Source organism: Rhinatrema bivittatum, chromosome 15, assembly GCF_901001135.1.
Source record: "Rhinatrema bivittatum chromosome 15, aRhiBiv1.1, whole genome shotgun sequence".
Lineage (NCBI taxonomy): Eukaryota > Metazoa > Chordata > Amphibia > Gymnophiona > Rhinatrematidae > Rhinatrema > Rhinatrema bivittatum.
The window spans coordinates 67,898,762-67,923,123 of NC_042629.1; the positions used below are offsets into that span (position 1 = coordinate 67,898,762).

The 24,362-nt window shown below is 47.2% G+C and overlaps 1 protein-coding gene across 3 annotated transcripts in view; it reads left to right on the forward strand.

Moving 5' to 3' along the window:
• Positions 1-24,362, forward strand: part of DNAJC11 (DnaJ heat shock protein family (Hsp40) member C11) — a 59,087-nt gene that overhangs the window by 29,291 nt on the left and 5,434 nt on the right. For 2 of the 3 annotated variants that reach the window (XM_029578179.1, XM_029578182.1), the window contains 6 exons: positions 9,652-9,780; positions 11,718-11,840; positions 14,456-14,529; positions 17,350-17,539; positions 17,672-17,757; positions 23,198-23,314. In XM_029578179.1, the coding sequence (XP_029434039.1) occupies positions 9,652-9,780; positions 11,718-11,840; positions 14,456-14,529; positions 17,350-17,539; positions 17,672-17,757; positions 23,198-23,314 (719 nt within the window). The remainder of the gene's footprint in view (positions 1-9,651; positions 9,781-11,717; positions 11,841-14,455; positions 14,530-17,349; positions 17,540-17,671; positions 17,758-23,197; positions 23,315-24,362) is intronic. The other variant, XM_029578181.1, reaches the window with a different exon arrangement.

Sequence of the window (24,362 nt, forward strand, 5' to 3'; positions counted from 1 at the left end):
TTGACCCCCCAACAGACTTCTTAAGACGCGTCGTATTTTTTTTTTTTCTGATTGCAATGTGTAATGTAAAAGGTTTACACAAACCACTCCTCCTCAGCTCCCCCACCAACCGTATGAATAGTAGTATTTTAGGGTGCCGCTGCCGTGCTGACCGTCGTCGACGGAGCCCCTCCCCCCGCAGGCGTCACGTCGCGAGGGTGCTGTCCATTAATTTTCATGTGACTGTCCACCCGCGGCGACACGCTAACTATGTAAATATCGTTAGAAAAGTTGACCGTTTTAAATGATAAACTCGTAAAGCTGCCTGAGGGGGTGGTACCCATGCTGCCCACGCACTCTCCGACCCCCTATCTCCCCCCCCCTCCCGCACACCCTTTGTCCGTGTTAAATTTCATTTGTCGTTTTTAGAATCAGATTGTGGCCTCCGAGAAATGCAAGCAGCTTGAGCTTCTGAATGCAAAGTTTGAAATGTTTTTCAGTCCTGCGTTATTAACGATTTGAAGGGCCTTTCATGGGCAACTTTTTAATTCTGAGCATCAATCCATTAACCCCTAGGGAAAACAGTACTATCTCAAGCTTTCTCTGATTTCATTCATGTATTATCCGTGTATTCATGGGAAGGGCCCTAGCTAGTATAACGGTTCTTATGTAAGTGATCGCGAGCACATCCCTTTCACCATCTCTAATCCTCTGTCTGGCATTGACTTATGCGACCTTGGACATTGTTATCTGCCTGCTTCATGTTTATCCAGCTGTGTTTCAGTAACAATAGTATTGGTCCCTTCGTCCAGAAGCTGCTGTGCAGTGGCCTTGTGATGAGAAGGTGCCTGCTAGCCGCTCTCGGTGATGGCCCTCGGCGTGATTTGTAAAGCAGTAATTATGAAAACCTGGTGGCGGCCTGTTCTTTTGCTGACCCCTGCACTCACAGAATCCAAACTGTTGTCATGTTGTACCCTCCCTGGGCCAGGGTGATTGAGTTCTGCTCTTCAGGGTTCACTAATGGATCTGCCTGGTAGGATCTCCAGAACAAATATTCAGCAAACATATTTGCATCCACTTGGTCAAGGAGCCCTGTTGATTTGCATGTTTTTTTCTTTCTCTAAAAATCCCACTCAGCACAATTTGAAACGGTCTCAAGGGGTTCCCAGTGTTAAGGTGTAGCGCTGCCTGGCATCCAATGCAGAAAAATAAATGTTGCGGTTTTAAAAGAGATTTATTTTTCTTCTAAGGTTTGGGGCTTCATACCCACTGAGGTCCCTTCCCAGCCTTGCAGCCTCCACAGCAATCTCTCTGGCTGTGCAAGGGGTCAGAGGCCAGCCAGGTACGGACACCCAAAGGCAGTGCCTCAAAATCTTGGTAAACTTGACTTTTAAAAGAAAATATTCTCTCTCAATTCTGCCAGCTTTCTGTGCCAGATTTATATATCTAGCCCGTCGAAGATAGCCCAGAGCAATTTACAGCAATTAAAATAGACCAATATTACATTCAACAAACAATAAAACAAAATAGCAGATCTATTAGAATTTAAGAACCACCTCCCAGTTACATCCAGCAAACCGCATCCATAAAATAGCAATTCCAGCAATTGCTTTATTTTTATTTTTCCCCCCGAACAGCTGAAATGCTTCCTGTTTCGTTCACTGGCAGCACCTTAACCTTATTGTGCTCTTATGGGTCACAGAGCAAAGTGGATTCTTTGCAGCTGGGGTTGCGCTGGAAGCCGATCTGAGGACAATGATGGGCATGAGTGGAGGAGCGGGCTGATAGGGTTCAGGTCTCTTTATGACCTTGGGCAAGTCACATCACCCCCCATTGCTTCAGGTACAAGGTTTAGATTGTAAGCCCTCTGGGGACGGGACCTTCCCAACCGCACTTGAATTTCTAGTCCACCTTGAGCTCGGATTTGGAAAGGCGAGTAATCAAACCTAAAATCCAAGGGGTCCTTTCTCCAGATGTGATTCTGAATTGTGCAGGCATCAAGTGGCATAATGTGAGCCACAGTAAATTGATCCAATAACTTAGTGCACCTTATCCTTGCCCCTCCCCCCACCCCCCAATCTTTGCTGGAGAAGTAGGCTCTGGATCTTCAATTCTGATTGACCTCGATGCTTAATTTGTCTGTAAAAGTGGAGTTTTTTTTCTCCTGTGCTGGTTTTAAAAGCTTCACTTGTCTGAGTTCTGCAATAACCTAACCTAGAAACCCAGTTGACCGATTTCATTGCTTCTCATGTCTGATGCCTTATAAACATGGTGGCAATGTAGGGTGTTTGCGCACAGTCATGCGCAGAGCCACAGGAAGCGGAAGATGAGATTCTGGATGTTAAACTTCGTTTTGAAGACGGCATGGATGAATCCTGGATATTGGGTAGCAGCTGGCTCCATGGACGGTGGACGAGAACAAGAAGGTGCTTGTTTGGTGCGAGGAACGGGGCTGATGAGCAAGGAAGATTAAGGCAGATGGAGTGCAAGGAGCGGATTCGTGGATGCATTTATACGGGGGCATACAAGACTTGCTTGTTTTTTCCTCCAGCTGAACCGAAGTCAATGAGCCCTTCATTCACAACTGCTGGGGATCTTTTGCGCCTGTTTCTACATATTCTCCCCAGCTCGCAAGTTATTCATCGGGGCATTGCAGTGTCGATTCTTAGACCAGGGTCCACCAGTGTCACCCTTGCCTCTGCAGCATCCCCAGCCAACCCGAGGAGGGGAAGACCCAACTCTGGGATCAAACCGGCGGCCTTTCTCGCGGCTGTGCACGGCACGTGGCCCCTACAAGAATTTTAAAAGAGCACCCAAAGTGATCCAGAATTCAGCACAAGGGAGAGAAGTCAGAGTGTGAATGGGGTTCCAAAGTTTGAAGAAGGGGAATACCTGATCGTTACCTTCTGAGAGGCCTGAGGAAGGTTAACTTCAGTCTTTAAAAAGTTGGTGGTTTGTTTTTTTTTAAAGTCAGCGTATTCTAGCGTCGGCAGTTTTTTTTTTTGCTTTTCCCACCCACAACAGAACTGGATCCATGACTTGCGCACTGCGCTGCAGCACAGGGGTCACAGGATTGCTCTCCGGGGAGGGGGGGGTATCAGGTAGTATTTATGTCTCTAATGTGAAGCTGTCGAGCCAGAGAATAGCTGACACGGGAGCAGTATTTAAAGGGTTCAACCCTCAGAAATGTTTTGCCTTTCCAGCTTTTAGCCAGCAAAGGGACCTGCATTATCTGGGTTATCCTGCAGGGGGTGGGGGTAAGAAAATGAGATTCCGATATAACCTCCCTCCCCCCTTTTCTAGAACGACTGCACATTTATAGATACAGAAGGCAGGGTTGTTTTGTTTTTTTGTGTTTCTTTTTGTCGTCATCCACTTGGGCCTTGGGGAATAGTAACTCTAATCAGTTGGAGAGCTGGATCTTCATTTCGTCGATGCTGGTCTCGGCTAAATTCCAACAAAATCACGTTCATTTCCTTTGGATTTTCAGAGCAGTTCCGTCAGTCAAGCTTCGCCCCTTAAGTGCCGTTAATTTGCATCCTTCAAGAATGTCAAAGCTCTCACAGCACTGCTTGAGGGCGGTGGAGATCTGGAGGAAGGAAGGTCTCAACAGTTTTGTTTATCTTGCCACCACAACTAAATGTATTCAGAATTTATCACAAGAAATGAAAATGAAAAAAAAAAACAACCACATCCCCACATTTATTTGGTGCTGAGCAAGATGCTCTGCTGCGGACGGACACAGTGGTAAACGAATTCAGGCCTCGTTCATTCTTTTTCCTGAGAGGCCTGAGGAGGAGCAGCACTGCTTGGAAGAACTGAGGAGGAGCAGCACTGCTTGGAAGAACTGAGGAGGAGCAGCACTGCTTGAAAGAACTGAGGAGGAGCAGCACTGCTTGGAAGAACTGAGGAGGAGCAGCACTGCTTGGAAGAACTGAGGAGGAGCAGCACTGCTTGGAAGAACTGAGGAGGAGCAGCACTGCTTGGAAGAACTGAGGAGGAGCAGCACTGCTTGGAAGAACTGAGGAGGAGCAGCACTGCTTGGAAGAACTGAGGAGGAGCAGCACTGCTTGGAAGAACTGAGGAGGAGCAGCACTGCTTGAAAGAACCTTAAGTGGCTCTGCTGCCTGGTCCTTCCATGGAGGGTGGATTTCATGTGGATTAAATCAAGCGGGCTGGGGCCTGGGACTTGAAATCTCTGCTAAGTTGGCTGTAGGGGACTGTGTGTGGGGGGGGGGGGGCCTGCGGTGAATCAGCCGGCGTGGGGCTCCCCCCCCACCCCTCACTCCCTTCCAAAGTGCAGGTCCCGAGTCTGTGCCCGCCCCCCCAGTTCTGCTCCCACCTCTTCAGCTGAAGCTCGGAGCGCTGCAGGGAGGGGAGGGGCCCTAGCGGTTACGGGAACCTCTGTTCTCACCCCTCGTTCCTTAACATGAACCTGACGGTGTTTCAGGGGATGGACGAGAAGCTTAGAGCCGAAGAGACCGTGGCGAGCTGAGACGCAGTAAACGTAACCTGCCCGAGCAGCTCTCATTCCGCACTGGGATTTTTCCAATGAATTCAGGTCTGAGGCGCACAATTTCTGCCTTGGAAAACGAAAGCAGGAAATCACTTTTTCTTTCTTGTCTTCGGTCTTGTAAATCAAATGCACGTGAAATTGCACAAAAGAGAGAATTTACTCTCCGTCTTGTTGCAGCAGGGCCTGCCAGAGACAGCTGATGACTTCATGCCGGGCAAGCAAACGTCTTCATGATGAGAGTTTCGTCTGGCTTTATCACATCCTCCCTTGATCGCATTCCTAGGTCTCCTTTCTTTATGGTCCTAACCTAGTTGTGTTTTTACAGCTCTCTAGGTGCTCCTTTTACTGTGACACTACCTGCCTGCACCTCAGCATCTCCTCCTCCTCCCCTGAGCAGCCCCCACCCTTCAGTTCCTGCTGTGTTCCTGCCACGTGGCTTTCAGCGTGGCTGCCTGCCCGGGATTCTGGTGAGGGTCCAGGTCAGAGCGGTGCCTGGATTCGGAAAGATCAGGGGGAATAGCTGGGAAGAGCATTCAGAAACTGGGAATGCTAACAGTGCCTCAGGAATTGGAGAAACGGGGGAAAAACCCGCACGGCCTGCCCACCCGCCCATCTAATTCAGCCGTACAATTCCCCTGTGGTTTATCCCATGCTTTCTTGAATTTAGAAACTGGTTTTGTCCTTAAAATTGCACCTGGTTGGAAAAATGCCTTTTTGCCCTCTATGAGTTCCTTGCGTCACCGTATCTGGAGGATATTTTCCTAAACAAGTTGACTGCGATGAACAATAATTGTATTGCAATGTTTATTGCTATTTGGGAACCTTTTCGGATTTTGGGTGGCACTGGAATTTTGGCTTGAGAGTGGGTCTCGCTTCTTCTCGTTTTCTTTCTCTTCTCCTTATGTGTTTGATATGCAGGGGGTTGGGATGATAGGACTTGGTTTTTACAGGGGGAGGGGGGGTTGGAATTATATTTGGGAACGATGAATAAGATTTCTTTCGGTATGTGTGTTGTATCGTGGCTGTTCCTGCTTAATAAAAATTTAAATTGGGGGGAAAAAAAGAAACTATTTTTGTCTCCAAGCTGGATCTTAATTAGTTTAATTGTCATTTGAATTGTGTAGAAAATATGCTCAGGCTGGTATTGATGCTTTAAATACCAGAGAAGGAGGTGCACCAAGCAGCTCATTATAAAGTGTTTGAGATAAGAATTGTAATTCAGATTATCGAGCAGGGTCGTTTGACCCTTGTTATTCCAGTACAGTCTCAAGGATAAAGATTTTGCAACCAAATTGCGCTGAAAGCCGCTTACTTGCTCTATCACCTCTATTTCCACTCTCTCTCTCACCCACGGTCCACATCTCTGGCATCAGTAAACAAAGGCGTTATTATCACACGGTTACCTTTTGGGTAGACTGGCACACAGAAGGGTGAGGCTACTTTTTCCTAAAGTCAGGTAGCCCCTGCAGAAGGCAGTTGATACCTGAGATGTTACCCCGTGTCTATGACTTACCCTTCCTGTATCTGATGACTTGGGACAATTAATGGGGCAGGTAACTCTCTCATGACGGTGGCTAGAGGAGACGTGGGCTAGTGATTTGGGTAGAGAATCAAGGGAAGCAGCATTCAAATCTCACTTCTCCTGCTGACAGGCCTTGTCAGTTTATTGCCTGTTGTCTCAGGTACCCTCCTGGATGGTAAGATTTGAAAAATGTTGTTGGCCACTCCCAAGCATTGTTTGGAGAAGTGAACCCGTTGTCATCATCCGTCTCTGCACCAGTGAGCTGTTCATAAAATCACTCTTTTTTTTTTTTTTTTTTTTTAATTCTGCTGTGTTAGAAAATCAATGATGTTTTTCTCATGCTTTTGAATTAGGGAGATGAGTATTTTATCTCCAAAGCGTGACCTTTTGTACAGAATGTGGAGGGAGATTTCATGGTTACCTGTACCTGTTTTTGTAAATTGCACTGTGCAACCTTTTTTTTCTTTTTAAGAGGCATCAGAATAACCATTGAAAAGATATTTTCTCTTGCCCCGTTTAGCTGGAGATGATCATACATTCAAGAATCGGTTATTCCTGAAAGCTGGCCTTTTAGTGACTGGATGGGTAGGCTTGAGTGTAGGGTCTTGTTATGGCCCCCCCTACGGAAGCTGAAGAACAGCAAAAATAAATAAATAAATAAATAAAGTCGCTGAAGGATAAGCCAGATCTGAAATGCTTAACTAATAATGAATACAGATTGGCACATTAATTCCCCCGGTGCTTCTACCGGCTTATAAACTGCAGGCAGCGGCAGCGAGGTGTAGGAGACGTCTAATCTTAGTATCAAGCCCTTTACAATGTCCCATAAATAATCTCTCCCATCACTGGACGTGCACTAGATAGAGTCATTTAGGCATAGCCTCGGCCATAATTGAATCCGGTGGGAGAGATTGGGTAACCTTTTCTCCAGGTAGAAGTTGCAAGGATGTTTGAAAAGGTCAGAGATAAGAGTGAGGGCCGCCTCCGCCTGCCTGCGTGGGACCCGATCACCAGGAGTCAGGGGGGGGAATCGTTCTTTTCCAGGAATCTTTGTTGGGGGGGGGGGGGGGGTGGAGGTGAATTTGAATATAGGAAAGCTTCCGCAGTGCCCGCCTGTTTCACTTTCACTCTCCTGTCTGGCCCCAGCTCCCGGCTTTTTTTTTTCTCCCTCCTTACTACGTGGAGGTTTTTTTTTTTTTCTTTATAGTCCATTATAGCTGTAGTGCTCAGCTCTCTCTTCCATCACAAACCCCCTCCCCAAATTAATGGTGTGTGGTTCTGGTTGCAAGGTGACAGAGTGGAGCTCTTTGCACGCTTCTGTTCGCTTGCTGGACGCAGCACAGGACATGGAGTACGTGGTGCCCAAAACAAAGTCTTCTGCTTGGTGAAAAGTGGCAAAAGGAAAAATCTGCAGTCTGGTTACAGTCCGTGCAAGAATGTAGATCACTCACAGAATGAACTGTACTTCTCCTAGGAATAATCTTGTTTCAGTAGGCGGCACCAGCCATTAATTAGGTGCGTCCTTCTCTGGGCAGTCATGTGCTAGGCTTGGCTCACAACTGACTGCTGTTACGAGCCCCTGAACTTGAAAGGGGTTGAGGCAGATAAAGCCTATACTGGCGCTTTGCAAATCAGAAGGTTTCAGACGTGTGCTGCTGGCTAATAATCACTAGGGCTGTTGCTACTACTCTCTCCCTGGAACACCATGCAGGTGGTTCCCTTAGGTGAAAGCACATGTCCCCAGCAATTTCTCTTCAACTGGATGGAAATTGTCTACTAGAAAGTCCTGCTCCTGCAGCAGGAGGGCGGACGTTTTACAGTTTTCCAAACTCATTCCTGATTCTTCTTGGAGAGTGGTGAGACCAGGGAGGAAGGAGAAGCTCTACCACCAGGGAGCTTAGCAGATCAGCTCCTCTCTGTACCAACTTAGAACTGGAATCAGTGTACATGGCACTGTAGGTGGTAATGCAAAATTAACAGAAATAGTATGTGAAATCCTAGCTTCCGTAGCACAGTTAATTGGCTAATTACAATCGGGTGCTTAAATAATTGCATAACAAGTAAGCCAACCTGCAGAGTAAATGTGCATAACTCATTTTGGGCCATCTACAAATGGAAGAAGTGAAGATTACAGTGACTCTGCCCCGGTGCAGTCCTGAAAAGATCTCCCCAAAAGTAAACCAGAAGATCATCCACGAAGTTGCAAAGAACCCCAGATTAACATCAAAAGATCTGGAAGGCCTCTCACACTGCTGCTGATCTAAGAGTTCTTGTGTCAACCGTCAGGAAAACTCTAAACGGGAATGGTGTTCATGGGAGGATAACTGAACATTGCTGCTCCACTCAGGTTTGCCAAGGACCATCCGGATGACGCACAACCCTTCTGGACAGATGAGTCAAAAATTGAACTTTTATGTTACAACAACAAGCATTTTGTTTGGCGAAAACCAAACACTGCCTTCTAAACTAAGAAGGTATCATCGGGTGGGGCTGTTTTGCTGCGTCAGGACCTGGATGGCTTGCCGTCATTGATGGAACCATGAATTCTGCTTTATATCACAATATTCTAGAGGAGAGCGTCGGGTCATCCGACTGTGAGCCTAAAGTGAGCCATGCAGCAGAATAACAAATCTAAATGTTGACTGCATAATGAAGGTCTGAAGAAGAGGAGATTTCGTGTTTTGGGTTGGCCAAGTCAAAGTCCCATCCTAAACCCCATTGAAATATTGGGCAAGACAAGCTATTCTTGCAAGGAAGCCCTCAAATGTCACCGGGTTGAAATAGATCTGGCTGGAAGAATGGTCCGAAATTCCTCAAAGTCAATGTGAGAAACTGATTAACAGTTTACTTGAGGTTTTTGCTGCTCAAGGAAATGCCACCAGTTACTTATCGAAGGGTTCATATATTTTTTTGTTAAATAAATAATCAAAATATATCCTTTTGTCTGCGTCATTTATTCAATAAGGTTATCTCTCTCTTACGAGGGTTTAGATTGGGTTCTAATCACGGTTTGCGTATAAATTGTGCTGAAATGCAGACCATCCTAGGAGGGGTTGCAAACTTTTTCTCACCAATATGTACTTGTTTACGTGTGTACTTATGAGTATTAAGGAGGTAATTTTCAAAAGGGCGCAAATGGGCTTTTGAAAATTCACTCCACAGGGCTGAATTTTCAAAAGGTTTTACGTGCGTAATGGCTTTTTAAAATTGGCACTGTATGTGCTACTTTTATGCACGTAACTCCTTTGAAAATTCACTTAGGTAATTTTCAAAAGGATTGGTGTGTGTAAATGTAACAACTATCGTAGCAATTTTCAAAAGCCATTTACCCGCATAAAGTTCACTTGTGCGGGTAAATCCTATGGACAGTTCAATGGCATAGACTGTAGCAATTTTTTCAAAAGCCCGCTTACAGGGGTGAAGTGCATTTACACGTGTAAAACTCGAGTTTAAGGGTGCAAATGCTTTTGGAAATGACCCCTATATATAGAAATTTCCAATAGGCCCTCTAGTTGAAAATTACCTAGCGTAAAGTACAAAGCGTGCACGGGCTTTGCACTATTATTCGTGCAGGCGGTTGAGCTGTGCTTCTGTTAGCCGGTGGTAATTTGCTTGCTTTTTTGCTCGTTCCTAGGGGACAATTAGCGTTGGAATCGATGCCACGGAACTCTTTGATCGCTACGACGAGGAATACGAAGATGTGCCGGGGAGCAGCTTCCCCCAGATTGAAATTAACCGAATGCACATATCCCAGTCCATCGAGGTAAAGCGCAGTGCACGGCTCCTCGTAGATGCAAAACCGTCCCATCCCGTCCCCCCTCCTAAATGAGCGTGGCCCTGCGGCCTCGCAGTAACTTCCAGATTAAGCACTGCTCGCGCTTCTAATGTTTGCCCTCGTCTTTACCTGTGCTGGGATCAGATTACCACGTTTGCGAGAGGCTGATTTTAGAGCTGAGCTGTGTGGTTTTTTTTCCCCGCCAGCTCATGCATTTTTGAGCACCTGAGGTCTCCAAGCTCTGACTGCGGTCTGCGTGCTGCGGACTTTCTGCATCCGCTGGCCCACGCTCGCAAGCCTGAAGCCACATTTCAGGCTGGGGAGCCGAGCGGCTGTTGGAGGTGTCCTTCCTCTGTTGGGGGGGCCTGACCCGGGAGGAGGAGAGCCCTTAACTGGGTTTGGTGGAGCAGCACCAGAGCCACAGACCTCCTTGGTCCCCACCCTCCCCGATCGCCTAATCTCCTTGCATCCAGACTTGCTGTAGGTCGTGAGCGCTTTGATACAGGAGCATCCTAACAGTGTGAATTAGTCTGTCTAGCCCTGATACGCTGCGATTATAAACAGGACCCCCTCGCGTTCAGCAAAAAAAAGTATATTAAAAAAAAAAAAAAATCCAAACTCCTCCCGACCCCCACTGGGTTTTTAACCATTTTCGTCCCGTTCCTATGGAATTTATCATGGCTCCCTGCTTTGGTACCCGCTCCCCTCACCACCCCGGCGCACAGGAGGGGGAGGGGAGAGGCTGTCCGACGCGTCACCCCCTTCCGTCTACCAAAACTAACCCGATATATCGCCCAGAAAAAAAATGCTGGTGGTTTGTATCGGTTTTGTTTTTGCTTTTGTGGTGGTTCTTTTAGTAATAAACACTGATAAATTAATGGGGGAAAAGTAAAATGTGAAAATGAAGAAACTTGGATCCAAATAATGGCTGACTGTGGAAGCAACGTTCCCAGTCCCTGTTGGGGGTGGGGAGGAGAGAGAGAGAGTTCCAGTCATCGGGCAATGGCGACACCTAGTGGGCAGGGAGTTAGGGCTCAGGATGTGAAGGTTCTGGAAGGATTTGGGTTTCCTGACTTATTTTTACCCACTTGAAGTAAAGGATACGCAAATAAGGGGGCTCACCTACCCTCCTCCCTGAAGTGCCCTGGGGGGGATGGCCCTGTGGAGAAGACCAGTTGGCACAGCGGCGAGAGAGGGAAGTGTAAGCTCTGAGGGCAGGGCGCTTGCTCCCCGAGGACCGGACAGGTTTTTTTTCACGAGGAATGGCGCGTCTTGATGAGCTTGAATTCACGGCCGGAGGACCGGATCGGCTCTCCCGCTTCTTAATGTATGAGCAGGACCTTGTCTCCTAATGGTTGATCTACAGAATGGGGGAGACGTTTTCAATTAACCTCAACCGTGCAAGATAAATCCATCATTCTGTTCTCCTCCGCTTCTTAATGGCAGATTAATCTACCCGTTAGAAACAGAGCCCCTGTGCAATTTGTAAGTGCTTGGGGATAATAAGCACTTTTAATGGGAAAAAGCGGTCAAAATCCTTCTGAACAGTCACAATAGAACAAACCATTTTGTATCCTTCCTTGCTGGTGTGGACATTGTTCATCTTTTAACCACCCAGAGAATCGAGAACAGCCTTAGAGACCATGAGACCAGGGTTGAAATCTGGCTTATCCCACGTCAACTCGTTGTGGCCCAGATGACAGTAGATACCCACGTAGTTTGGGAGTTCTCAGGGGACGGGGCTCGTTGTATTGTCTAGCTTGCTGGGTCAAAACACCATATAAATACCAAAATAAACTCAATAATGCCATTAGGACGCCGTAGCTAGAGATTGCTCCCTGATTGCGACTTGAGGGGGGGGGGGACATCTGCACGTCAGGCAATGGGTTTCTGTCCTAACCAGTAACGAGAAGTTTATTTCGCAGGCTCCCTTGACGGCCACGGACACCGCGGTACTTTCTGGTAGCCTCTCCACACAGAACGGAAACGGAGGGGGGTCGATTAATTTAACTCTAAGGAGAGTAACGTCTGCCAGGGGATGGGGAGAGGTAAGTAAGGTGATTCCCTAACAGTTTACAGATTGCAGTTGTTTTTATGTTCTGAAAAACCCTCCTTCCCTGTACGTAGCAGAATCAGTCCAGGACACCTGGGTTGTGACTCCGCACCAGTAGATGGAGACAGAGCAAGATCTGTCGGGCTCAGCCATATATGGCCACTTGCCTGTCACAGCCCCTCAGTCTAACTCTGTCTCCAGTAGATGGTGCCAGCAGTTTTTCTCTGGGGTCCTGCATTCAGGCTGTATTTTTTCATTTGGTGTGTAACATATGGGGTATTGCAGGAAGTAAGTAACCAAGTTAAATGACTTTCCTGGGCTTCCCAGTTCCAGTCCTCAACCCTTGATTTTGTCCAGTTTCTGGGACACGCCCACAGTGAATCTTCTTAACGCACATATTTGTTTGCATTTGGTGGAAGAACTGGTTGTTTTGCATTTTTTGGTTACCTTTAAAGAAAAAAAAAAAATGCCCACCTGTTGGGGGAATCTTGAGGGCTGGATCCGGCAACCGCTGGCATAATGCAAAACGCCGATAGATAGAGAATATAAGGAAGTAACATTTCACATGCAAATGTTCTTCAGTTGTTTGGATTTGCTGTCTTGCCAGTGCTCTGAAACCTGCTGCACAGAGCCTGCACTGGTTTGAAACCCGGAGATTTTAACTATTAATCTTTTTCCTGCCGCTATAGAAGCTGTAAGGTCCATTCTGCTAGAAACCCAGGAACTAAGTCCGCATCCCACGGGCCACCCACTCCTTTTGCACAAATACCCCATCCTGTCCCATGCTTGCCGTTTGCTCTCTAAACTTTGGGAATAAGATTCTGTATAAGGGTTTAAGTTTTGGAAAAAAAACAAGAGGTGGCTGTGAATGGTAAGTCTCTTGACACATGCGGGAAAACCCGAACGAATGGATGCAGAGTGTGGCCATTTCAAGCAACTGAGTTACAGAGCGGGACCCTGACGCGCTGGAGGCTGTTTACTGGCCCATGGCACGCAATGAATATTTTTAGTTCTTGCTTTCAGGGGTAAAACACAGGGGCTCTTCCTTTTCCTGACCCCATCTGTACCAGGAGAATACAAGAGGGAAACGAATTGCAGATCAGTTCGCAGGAGCGCTCTGTCTCTACAATGATTAATTTTGGGTCTCTATCCAAAGGTTTTCTGGGAAGACGTTATTTCGGTTTTTAGCCTGTATATAGCTATATTTATCCTGAAAATGTGGTTGCTGTAGGTAGAATGGTTTGAGAGAGAATGCGTAAATGAACAAATACAGTGACTACATAAGTGATTTCTTTTAGAGGGAAAAAAAGCTAAAATAAATGTATCTGTCAACCACAGCTCCGCCACTAATGCAGCTTTTTGCTTGGAGCCCTCAAAACATCAGTGTCTCTCTTTCTTGGCTCTCTTCCTAGGTTTCCTTTCTATTTTTGCCAAGGATCTTATTTTTCTCATATATTGTAAATAGTTTGCATCTTACGGCTTTCGTTCTTGGCACCGTTGTTTAAAACACCATCTGCAAGGGCCATCCTGCAGCTGATAATGTAGATGGATCAGGGTGACATTGCAAAGGTGGTCGGATGATGATCAGTAGGGCTGCACCCTGCGCGCTGTGGTCTCTAATAGCAGAAACCGCGGATGGAAGAGGAGCTTAGAGAAATCAAGCGCCACGTATTTCTGCTCGGCTCTAGAGTTATAAGCTGCTTTTCAGGAGAGCTCATTTTACCCCCTGCTGTCAGGGTTCAGAGTCATCACAGAGGGGAAGGCCCGCGGGCCTGGGCAGAGAGTCATCGCATGTTGCAACGGTTATTCTCTGCTGGCAGAAGAGGCGTGCAAAAGGGTGACCAGCTCTGCATTTCACTCACTGCAATAGTCTGCGATTAAAGGGGGGAAGACATTTATAAAAGAACAACAAAGGAACAAAACAGACATCAGAAAGGCATGTTTAATTGGTTTTTCTTATTCTGGCCGCTGACTGTTCCGTTTAAGAAGCGTTCTTCATATTAGCACTGTATTTTTGAATTCTCACGGAGCGGCTGCTCCTGAAAGTCACCCCTGGTTGGCAAGGGAGACGGTGAGAGAGAGAGAGAGCTTTCAACGCCACCGCGATACAGAACAGCTAATAAGGTTTACCGTGAGCCTTGGGAGAACAGGCCCTCAGTCACCTGTGAGGCTTGAAAGAAAATGGACATGCTGCCTACTAAAGCCCGTTAATGACACCCAGAGCCAGAGAGCCGGCAGCACCTGACTCTGCACAGAGTGAAGGCGAGAGACCTTATCATTTTGGTAGCCCTTCTCCATTGCAACTATATCTTTTTTGAGATGTGGTAACCAGAATTGCAGTCAGTAACTCTAGGTGCGGTCTCACCATGGAGCGATACAGAGGCATTATGACATCCTTCGTTTTATTCACCATTCCCTTTCTAATAATTCCCAACATTCTGTTTGCTTTTTTTGATCGCCACAGAACACTGAGACGATGATCTCAATGTAGAAGGAAGCTGCTTCTGGATGCTAGAACTGTCGAAAGAAACAGAATCCTGGCAAAGCTGCTTTTTAATGTATTTACTGTATTTTGTTTTAATGCATTTTTTCCCCTCTTTCTGTTCTCAGTTAGAATTTGGAGCGGGTGACCTGCAAGGCCCTATATTTGGAGTGAAGATTTTTCGTAACCTTACGCCAAAATGGTGAGTAGTGAAGATGAGTGGGCGTGCAACGTGCATTCCAAGACTGTTTTCCCAGCGTTGAAATGTTTTCTGCTGTAGGCTCTGTTGCATGTTCTTTGCACGTGGCATGGAGCTGGCCAAACCGATACAGACTGGCAGGCTGTAAGAGGTGGGGGGGTGAAATGGTGGGTTAACGTGGCACGCTTTTCTGCTCCTGCTGCTGTCTCCCGTGAGTTTTCCAATTGGATCCTTCCTATGCATTTTATTTAAAAGCCAGAGGGGCACAGAGGTGGTCTTATAAGGTATCTGTCATTTTGAGCCTTATCCTCATTATGTGCCTATGGGAAAACTATTTTGGTTGAATCAGGCCCTTCTTTTTTTTTTTTTTTTGTTTTGGATATTTGGGGAAGATAGAACTGTTCAGCTGTGATTCACAGTCAGCCCAAGGTGAGTCCTCTTATTCTCGTAAGAGTAGATGTCTACTGCTCTGTATAAAACTGGAAAGGTCTCGCTGTGTTTCTGTGAAAGCCTCCATCCCTCTGACTGCAGCAGGGAGCAAGGAAAGGAATCCAAGTCCCTTGGTGTGTGCTGTCTTAAAAACGGATTTAAATCTGAGCAGCAGCTAAATGATTCCCTGGTCCCTCTCAACTAATAAGAACAAAAAAAGTGCCCTGCTGGGTCAGACCAAGGTCCATCGAGCCCAGCGACAGTGGCCAGTCCGGGCTCACAAGTAGGATCGATGTCGGGGTCATTGTACGTGCGCTAGCTCGCTGGTCCTGCAGTGGCCCAATCCAAATAATTAACGCACATGCAAAAGCCATGCAAGTAGCCGAGTTTGGCAGGTTGGTGGTGGCAGGGTCCCATCTGAAAAGGTCAAAGGGATCTCTGAGGCCAAATGGTTGACAACGGCCACACTAGTATTGAATAGTTACTGAGATTATTACAAAATGTTTTTGGTTGGCCATGGGAAGGGAAATTTTTTAAAAATGCAGTTTTCAACCACTCCTGACATGGCTGCGTTGCATCTCGGGAATGTCATACTGTTATAATATTACATAGAGAATGGGTGAAAAATGTCTTTAAGCGTAAAAACTACCATGACAGCAAAGAGAGGAGGCTGCTTGGGGGTCAGGCGAGCTACACACACACCCCTACCTTTTTCTAGGCAGGACCAGGAAGCACAAGTTTAGGCAAGTCTCGAAGGCGCCATGCTCGCTGGTTATGGGTCCCACGAGTTTATACCCTCGCCTGGTGCCCACCAGCGCCTTAACGTGGCCCTGAATGTCACATCAGTATAACTGCAGGATCACTGAGTGGCATCTTCTCAATAATGCAGTTTACCTATCTGTATATGACGACATGAATAACAGTCTAGAAATTGAAACCTCATGCTAGGATGATGCACTGATCATCTTTTTTCCTGCAGAATGCAATAATTTGGCCATTTCCGAGCAGCATTTCTTTAATATCTCCGTGTGTGTGCAGTTGTGTTGTACAGGCTGCCCTGTAGTTCAGTTGTTTTGGCTTTGATGCGATGTAGTACCGCTGACATCCAGCAGATGGCACACTCGCCTCGTTTTTAAAAATGGCTCTCAGAAATGCACTTTTCTTCCACGGTGTTGCCCAGTTAAAGAAACTGGACCCCAGGGGATAAAGGTGGGGCAGGGAATTGGATAGATCAGACTGTGCCGTAACGAACATTGGTTCTGATTTTACTAAGAGAGAGCCCCCCGCCAGAGCCTGTGAGGTGAATAACTTCTGGAGAGAGATTGCTCTACTGCGTAGCCAAACTTCCTACTGAGACCTTATTAGGAATGTTGAGGGACAATAACCCAGAACCCAAAAGAAACCATTTGAAGCTTTTCCTGGGAGGTATTCAGTGTGCACTGCTCAGCCCACTTGGTGTACAGGATTCTGGATTTTTTTTTTTTTTTTAGTACATCATGTGCAGAATTTTGCCAGAACATGGGATGTCTTGTGCCGTTTGTGACAGGAGCCCTAGTCTTCGGCTTCAGTCTTCATATTTAAGAAGCTGTGGGATGTGTCCAAATGTTCAGTAAAAGCTCTGAGAGGTCTGCAGGAGCAGATAGCAGTGCTTGGTGTAGGGACTCGCCACCAGCAACACCACCTCAACGTAGTGGTCCGGGTAGTCAGCAGGGTAATTGCTCATTGGACATGGGATTACAGATCCCAAAATGCTCTGGGTGGAGCTGTAAAAAGCCCAGGACTGGAGTTATCGGGTTAAATCTCTCGCGAATGCGTGCACTTTTATATATGGGGTAGATAAGACAGAAAAGAGGAAATGGAGTGGAAATCTGGCCTCTGGTTTTCTACCCCTCAATGGGTGCTAGTCTCCTTTTGGTGAGAGATAGTGGATGCATGGTCTAGTGCAAGGGTGAGCAACTCCGGTGCTCGAGAGCCACGAACGGGCCGGGTTTTCAGGAGGTCTATAATGGATGCGCACGAGAGAGAGGTGCACATTCTCCCTCCGTTGTAGGAAAATCTCTCTCATGCAGATTCGTTGAGGATATCCTGAAAGTCTGGCCTGTTTGTGGCGCTCGAGGACTGGAGTTGGGGCACCCCTGGTCTAGTGCTTAGGGCACTGAGCTATGATTCGAAGAGGGGTCCTGTAAAATGAGGTCAGGACTCCCCTCTACTACTGACCCTTATGTGTGCAACTCTGGACAAATCACACGATCCCCCTTTACATCTGGGGACCCAGGTGAAAACCAAGAATTGGTTTAAATCTGTCTTGCCATCCTAACAAATTTAAAAATGAATAGACTTAATCCTGAGTGCTCCGGGGTCCACCTCCCCCGCTTATCCTCGCTTCTCTTTCAGCTTCCTCACCACCAGCTGCGCTCTGCAGTTTTCTTCCCGTGGAATCCGACCCGGTTTGACGACGGTGGTGGCGCGGCACCTGGATAAAAATACCATGGGGTACGTGCAGTGGCGCTGGGGCCTCCAGTCCTCCATGAACACCAGCATTGTCCGGGACACTAAGATTGGCCATTTCACCATGGCGCTGCAGGTGAGAGCCGGGCCGGGAGGGTCCTGGCGTTTCTTGTTTCGAGAGGTGGGGAGCTTGGCAGAAAGAGATGCCTCCCAGAGCCCCCCCCCCTCCCCCCAGGTGTAGCAGCCACTTTTCATTGCTGTTTTTCAGCTTGGAATCCCTCACACCTTCGTGATGCTCAGCTACCAACATAAGTTTCAGGACGAAGAGCAAACCAGAGTGAAGGGCTCCATCAAGTAAGTGCTGGTCCTGACTTGTTTCCTCTCTCCCTTCTGCATCGGTCAGGACACGAGTCACTCAAAATCTCTCAGCATTATTTATACAGCTGTACTTCCCAGAGTGAGCGCAGACGGCACTATTCCCGCGCATGGCAAAACCTAGTGTGCACGAGAAATCCCGATGAGGTTGACGTCATACTGGCTCATAGCGCACAAATTTGAACTCGGCTTATAAAAAGAACATTTTTGCACGTGTGGACTTTCAAAAAATTAGAAGGAACGTGTGCTTAGATTTTATGCAGAATATAACGTGTACGTTTTATAATTGCAGCAGGGTAGCATGTGTTGTCCACTGTTTATGTGACAGGTGTAAAACTGGCATCACTCGATCCTTAACATTAAAAGTGCGTTTAGATGAATTTTGAGCCTTTGCTTTACTACGTAGGGCAAACCCAGAGCACCGTACCATAGAGCTGCGCTGCCTAACCTCTCTTTGAAAGGCCTCGAACTCGGACGAACATATGCCCCATTAGACCCAGTTTTATTTGCAGCGGAAAAGATCGAGGCACTGCACGCTTTAAAGCAGGTTGCAGCAATCCTCCAACAAGATGCAGTGGCAACTCTGTACTTTAAGAGGGTAATGTTAAGAGTTTGCAGAAGTCAGCATAGACAGGTCTAAGCAGGTGCGCCCAAAGTTACACCTGTATTTTATAGACTGGGCAGTGGGAGCCACACAGTTGATAAAATACCGCGTATTACCGCCCTGAATGTTCATGCGTATGTGTCAGTACACGCAAGTTGTATTAGTGTAGAGATCCGCATAGTTTATACACCTATTTTATAAAATTACACAACTATATTTTCTGTGTTAAATAATTGTAACGTGCGCATATTGACCCTCGGTCTATGCGTGGAGTCAGGTATTTTGTAAACTCGGCTAAAGAATGCACATATCTCGCACTTATGCACGTTTATCTTGCACTTTCAAGCACCAGTTTGCCGCGACCACCATCGGTTCACCCGCACCCTCTTCCACTTACTCCAGAATCCCCCATCCAAAATCTGCAGACAAAATAGAAGTCAATTTTTACTTGCACAGCCCCTACAAATAAGTCTTTGAAAACAACCCTCTTAAAGCTGTTCCATATTTGATTTTTCAGTAATTGCACTGTTTGGTACCAGTAAATGCACCCCCTCCATGTGTTGCTTTTGATGCTTGTTCCCTGTATGTACCCAGATCAGTCCAGATTCCTGGGTTTTGCCTCCCCTCCAGCAGATGGAGACAGAGAAAGTTTCACAGACACCGCCTCTTAACCCGGTGTGCCACCTGCAGTCTCTCAGTATTTATCTGTCTCCAGCAGATGAAGATGGTGCAAAACCTGCTATTCTATACCCAAATTAAAAAAAAAAAAAAAAAAAAAAGATTTTCCTCCCAGGAGGTTGGCAGGTCCTGATGGGGCCATCCCTCCTGGTCGTAAGATGGGACAAGCAGGGGTTGGGGACACCAAAATTGCGCTCTCTGTCACGCCAAGGGTGAAAGCTGGTGGTCCAGTTTCCTCCCCTTCTGAAAGATCAATGGAAGCCTCTGCCATTGTTCTATCAGGGAAGTGAGCTTTTTGTTTTTCCAGTAAAGTTTATATTATAAAAAAAAAAAAAAGGTAGGAAAAATGAAGAGGAAACCGTGATTCCTTTCTTCTGGCTCTCTCTTGTCGCTGGTGCAGACGGAGGTAGGCCGGTTGAAGAAAATCGGTCTCGTAGCTCTCCCGATCTCATCTCTGTCTCGACGTGTGCCGTGCGGTTGGGGTCACACTGAGCCATGCCACATGCGAGCCAATGATTCGTGTGTGGAGAGCACTGCTCGAAGCTCTCCAAGGCCAGCTGATGCTCCCACTGCCTCTCTGGTGAAGAGGATAAGCCTAAAGGGCCCAAAGGATTTCTACTGGTTCACTCTCGCTTTCGAGGGCAAAGGCGTTTCTGTCAGAGCAGACTTCCGGGAGCAGGCCAGAGACAGACCTCAGGAAGGTCTCAGTCCTGGTCCCAGTCCTTTCATGGATGCAGAGCAAACCGAGAAGACTCCGGCCAGGGGAATGGCGGAGCCAAATCAGTGCAATGAAGCGCAGCTAGCCCATTCCTCAATCCCAGTCATCAGGGGTTGGTTGACTCTCTTTTACGAGGAGTTGGTCAAAATCATGTCGGACCAGTGGGTTCTAAGCGTGATAAGACAAGGCAACACTTTAGAATTTGCTTGGCCACTAAGAAACCCATTCACGATATCTCCCTCTGCTTTGCCAACAAAGAGATTTATCACTCAGCACACCATCCAAAGACTGAGAATGCTGGGAACCATTGTTCCCATCCTCCAGGAAGAGCAAGGACATAGGACATTACTCCATTTATTGTGTGATACCAAAAAAGGAAGGAACTTTTCATCCAATTATGGATTTAAAGAAGGTGTACGTAGCTCTCAAAGTACCCCGGAGACTCTGAGGTCTGTCATAGCAGCAGTATGAAGCGGGGAGTTTTTGGTTTCCTTGGATCTAATGGAAGCATACCTGCACATAGGAATCCACCTGGACATCAGAGGTATCTCTGGTTTATGATTCTCGGGAGGCATTTTCAATTTTGTGCTCTCCAATTCAGGCTAGCAACGGTCCTGAAGACCTTCACCAAGGCGATGATGATGGTGGTGCCAGCTCTCAGAAAGGAAGGGGTGCTGGTTCATCCATATCTAGAAGACTAGCTCATCGAGCAAAGTCAGAGGACCTTTGCAGGCAGGCGGTGGATGTGGTATTGCACCACTTGAGATCCTTAGCTCTTGGACAGATTCACTACCCTGCCCATCTTTCTCTTTCGCAAGTTCTGGAGTTCTTGGGCGCGCACTTTGCTACCCAAGTAAGGAAAAAGTATTTCTCACGGAGGAGCAGATTATCAAGCTGCAACTGAAGTTCGGAACCTCTTGGAGGCCTGAGTGCCCAGGGTCTGGGATTACTTGCAGGTCCTCCGTTCCATGGCATCTACCCTGGAGTTGGTCCCATGGGCATTTGCTCATGTGAGATCTCTAGAGAAGACATTACTACCCCAGTGGGATCTGATGTCAGAGCAGTTTGATCTTCCACTACCACTTAGAATCAGCCAGGTCCAGTCTTTCGTGGTGGCTTGGTCGGGACCATTTGTGCCGTGGGGTGGACATGGAGGTGCCACAATGGATGGTAGTGACTACTGGCACTAGTCTCTCCAGTTGGGGAGCCATGTTTCGGTCTCAGTCGGTGCAAGGCCAGTGGTCAATGGAGGAGGAGTCATGGCCATCAATCACTTAGAGACTAGAGCAGTGCACTTGGCTTTGCAGGAGCTTCTGCCCCTTGTGTGTGACCGTCCGGTCAGGATCCTGTCAGACAATGCGACAACGGTTGCCTACATCAACCGCCAAGGTGGTGTCAAGAGTCAGGCGGTTGCTCTAGAAGCAAAGATGCTGATGGACTGGGCAGAGCGGCATCTCGCCGTGATAGCAGCTTCCTACAAAGCGGAGTCCAACAATGTGCAGGCGGATTTTCTCAGCTGCCAACAATTGGATTCCGGAGAAGGGGAGCAATGGGAAGAGGCAATGAATCTCATTACAAGCAGATGGGGCTTCCCTCATATGGATCTGATGACAACTCAGCGGAATGCCAAGGCATCCTGCTTCTTTAGTCGCAGAAGAGGTTGATGCCTTGGTTCTTCCTTGGCTGAACGACATCTTGATCTGTGTGTTCCCGCCATGGACTCTGGTGGGCAAGGTTGTGAGAAGAATAGAGATCCATCCAGGAACGGTGATTCTCGTGGCGCTGGAGTGGCCACGGAGTCCTTGGTTTGCAGATTTGGTCAATCTAGCAGGGGACAGCCTGTTGAGTGTGAGCCATCTGCCAAATCTCCTACGCCAGGGCCCCTTATTTTTAGATCAAGTGGATCCTTTTGTCTAGTGGCTTGGCTTTTGAAAGGAGGCAATTAAGGAAGAAAGGATATCCTGAGGATGCTATTTCTACTCTGTTGCAGGCTCAAAAGACTTCTTCTTCCTTGGGGTATGTTCGAGTTTGGAGAGGCTTTGAGGCGTGGTGTACGGAGCAAGGGGTTAATCCTCTGTGAACGTCGGTGGCGCAGATTCTGGCCTTTTTGCAGAGATGCCTAAGGAAAGGCTTGTCCTTTAGTTCCCTGAGAATGCAGGGGTCATCCCTGGGCTGTTTGCGAGGCAAGATTCATGGAACCATCCTAGCGGCGCATCTGGATGTAGTGCATTTCCTTCAGGGGTGAAGCACTTGCTCCCCCCAGTTCATAAGGTGTGCCCTTCTTGGAGCCTTAACTTGGTCCTTAAGGGCATGTGTGTGGCGCCTTTTGAGCCTCTTAAAAGGGCCACTATAAAGGATCTCATTTTGAAGGGTGGTTTTCTTGGTGGTGATTTGTTCAGCTAGAAGGGTGTCAGAACTTCAAGCCCTATTGTGTAGAGAATCTTTTCTGCGGATTTCGGATTCTGGAGTCTCTTTGCGGATGGTCCCGTCTTTTTTGCCGAAGTCAGTCAGTCGAGCTGCCAGTTTTTCCAAATTTGGAGGTAGTGGGCCTCATGCAAAAGAAGGCATCTGGATGTCAGAAGGGCTTTGTTGCAGTATCTACAGGTCACTAAGTTTCAGATTATCAGATTACCTTTTTGTGCTATGGAGTGGTGCGAAAAAGGGTCAGAAAGCTTCAAAAGCCACAATTGTGTGTTGGTTGAAGGAGGATATTGGTTTTGCATGCATCTGTCGTGGTCTTCCTCCCTCAGAGGGATTAAAGGCTCATTCTAGCCGGTCCCAGTCGGCCTCCTGGGCAAAATGTTAGCTAGTGTTGCCGCCAGAGATTTGCAGGGCGTCTGCTTGGAAATCTTTGCATACCTTTGCCAGGCACTACCGATTGGACGTTCAGGACTTGGATATCGGTACTTTGAGCGGGACTTTCGCAGTCCCACCCCAGTTAAGGGGAGCTCTGGTACATTCCAGGAGTCTGGACTGATCTGGTTACGTACAGGGAAAGGAAAATTGGTTCTTACCTGCTAATTTTCATACCTGTAGTACCACAGACCAGTGCAGAGTCCCACCCGGTGGTGGAGAGGAGGTTTGGAGAATCCGCTCGATCTGTTTATTATAATAATTCTGAAGAATGGCACAGGTTTTTTCATTAGTCTTTCAAGGAAGGTTCCAAATTTGGATATGGTTCTCGATTTTGAATTTCCTCTGCTCATTTGGGGGATATTATAGTGTTGGGTTATTAGAAGTTTTTTGACTAATTTCTGCTTGGGTTCTGAGTAATATTGAGAGACTGCAGGCGGTGTCTGCAAAGCTTTCTCTGTCTCCATCTGCTGGAAGGAGGGCAAAACCCAGGAGTCTGGACTGATCTGTGGTACATTGGGAACGAAGATTAGCAGGCAAGAACCAATTTTCCTTTTATGTTTCAGGGCTGGTTCTTTTGGGACCCTGCTGGAATACGGAGCTGAGAGGAAGATTTCCAGACATAGCATACTAGGAGCCACGGTCAGCATCGGGGTGCCGCAGGGAGTGTCTCTGAAAATCAAGTCAGTATTGACGCTTAGCGTTACTCTTCAGGGCAGCTCTCTTACCCATCAGCGCTGGGCATTTTGATTCTTGAAGCTGGGACATGGAAAAATTAAAAAGCCTTGGTCCCTTTTATATTTTATGTGGGGGTCCCCAAATCTGATCCTCAAGGGCCGCAAACCAGTCAGGGTTTTCAGAATGAACTTGAATGCACATCAGTCTCAGGCATATATATTGATTGTGGAAATCCTGAAAACCAAAACCGGTTTTAGCTCCCCCTCCAGACCGGATCTGGGGTCCCTACTTTTCCATAGTGAATTGTAGCACCACAAGTCTTTTCAGCCTCTCCAGGACAGAGAAAAGTGTTTGCTGTTCTGCCGCCTGTGTTTAGATTTTGTCACTAGAGGGCACGCGTGCACTGCATGAACAGTCCGGCAGCGGCAGCCTGGGAATGACTTCGGCTTCTCTACCCCCCCCCACTTCTGGGGCAGGGGATTGCAAACTGTGACCTGGCTCTCTGATCACCGGGACATCGAGCATTTTTCATGGCTAAAATTTACAAAAAACAGTACAGAATCTAAAAGGAAAATTGCTCAAAATAAGTGTTGCTCCGCTTTTAGCTGCAATGAAGCTGTGTGTGTGTGCCTGTGTGTGCATTCAATTTTGCAGTCTGGTTCAAAGTGTACTTTGATGAAATCCAGCTTTAATGTGTGTTGCTTCCTTACCTTCCCCCCTTCCCCCCCTCCAGCAGAGTGTAGAAGAACAATAAATGTACTTTGGGGAAGATTTTACCTCCAGGCAAAATGTAAATAAATCCACCACTGCACTGGCCGGAGCATTGGCAGAGAACGCTAAACATGAAACTGATATCATTTTTTGTTTAAGCGGGTGCCTTTCAGGCTACAAAGGAAGGCACTGTGCCTCCGGAGAGGGCTGGTTCTGGTGAACTGAAAGCCCCAAATGAGAAGAAAACAGTGATGGGCAAAGGACAAAAAAATGACTTCTCTAGTTGAGTTTTCAGACTAACAATTTTTATTTTAAATATCACAAGAATGTATTATAGTCTTC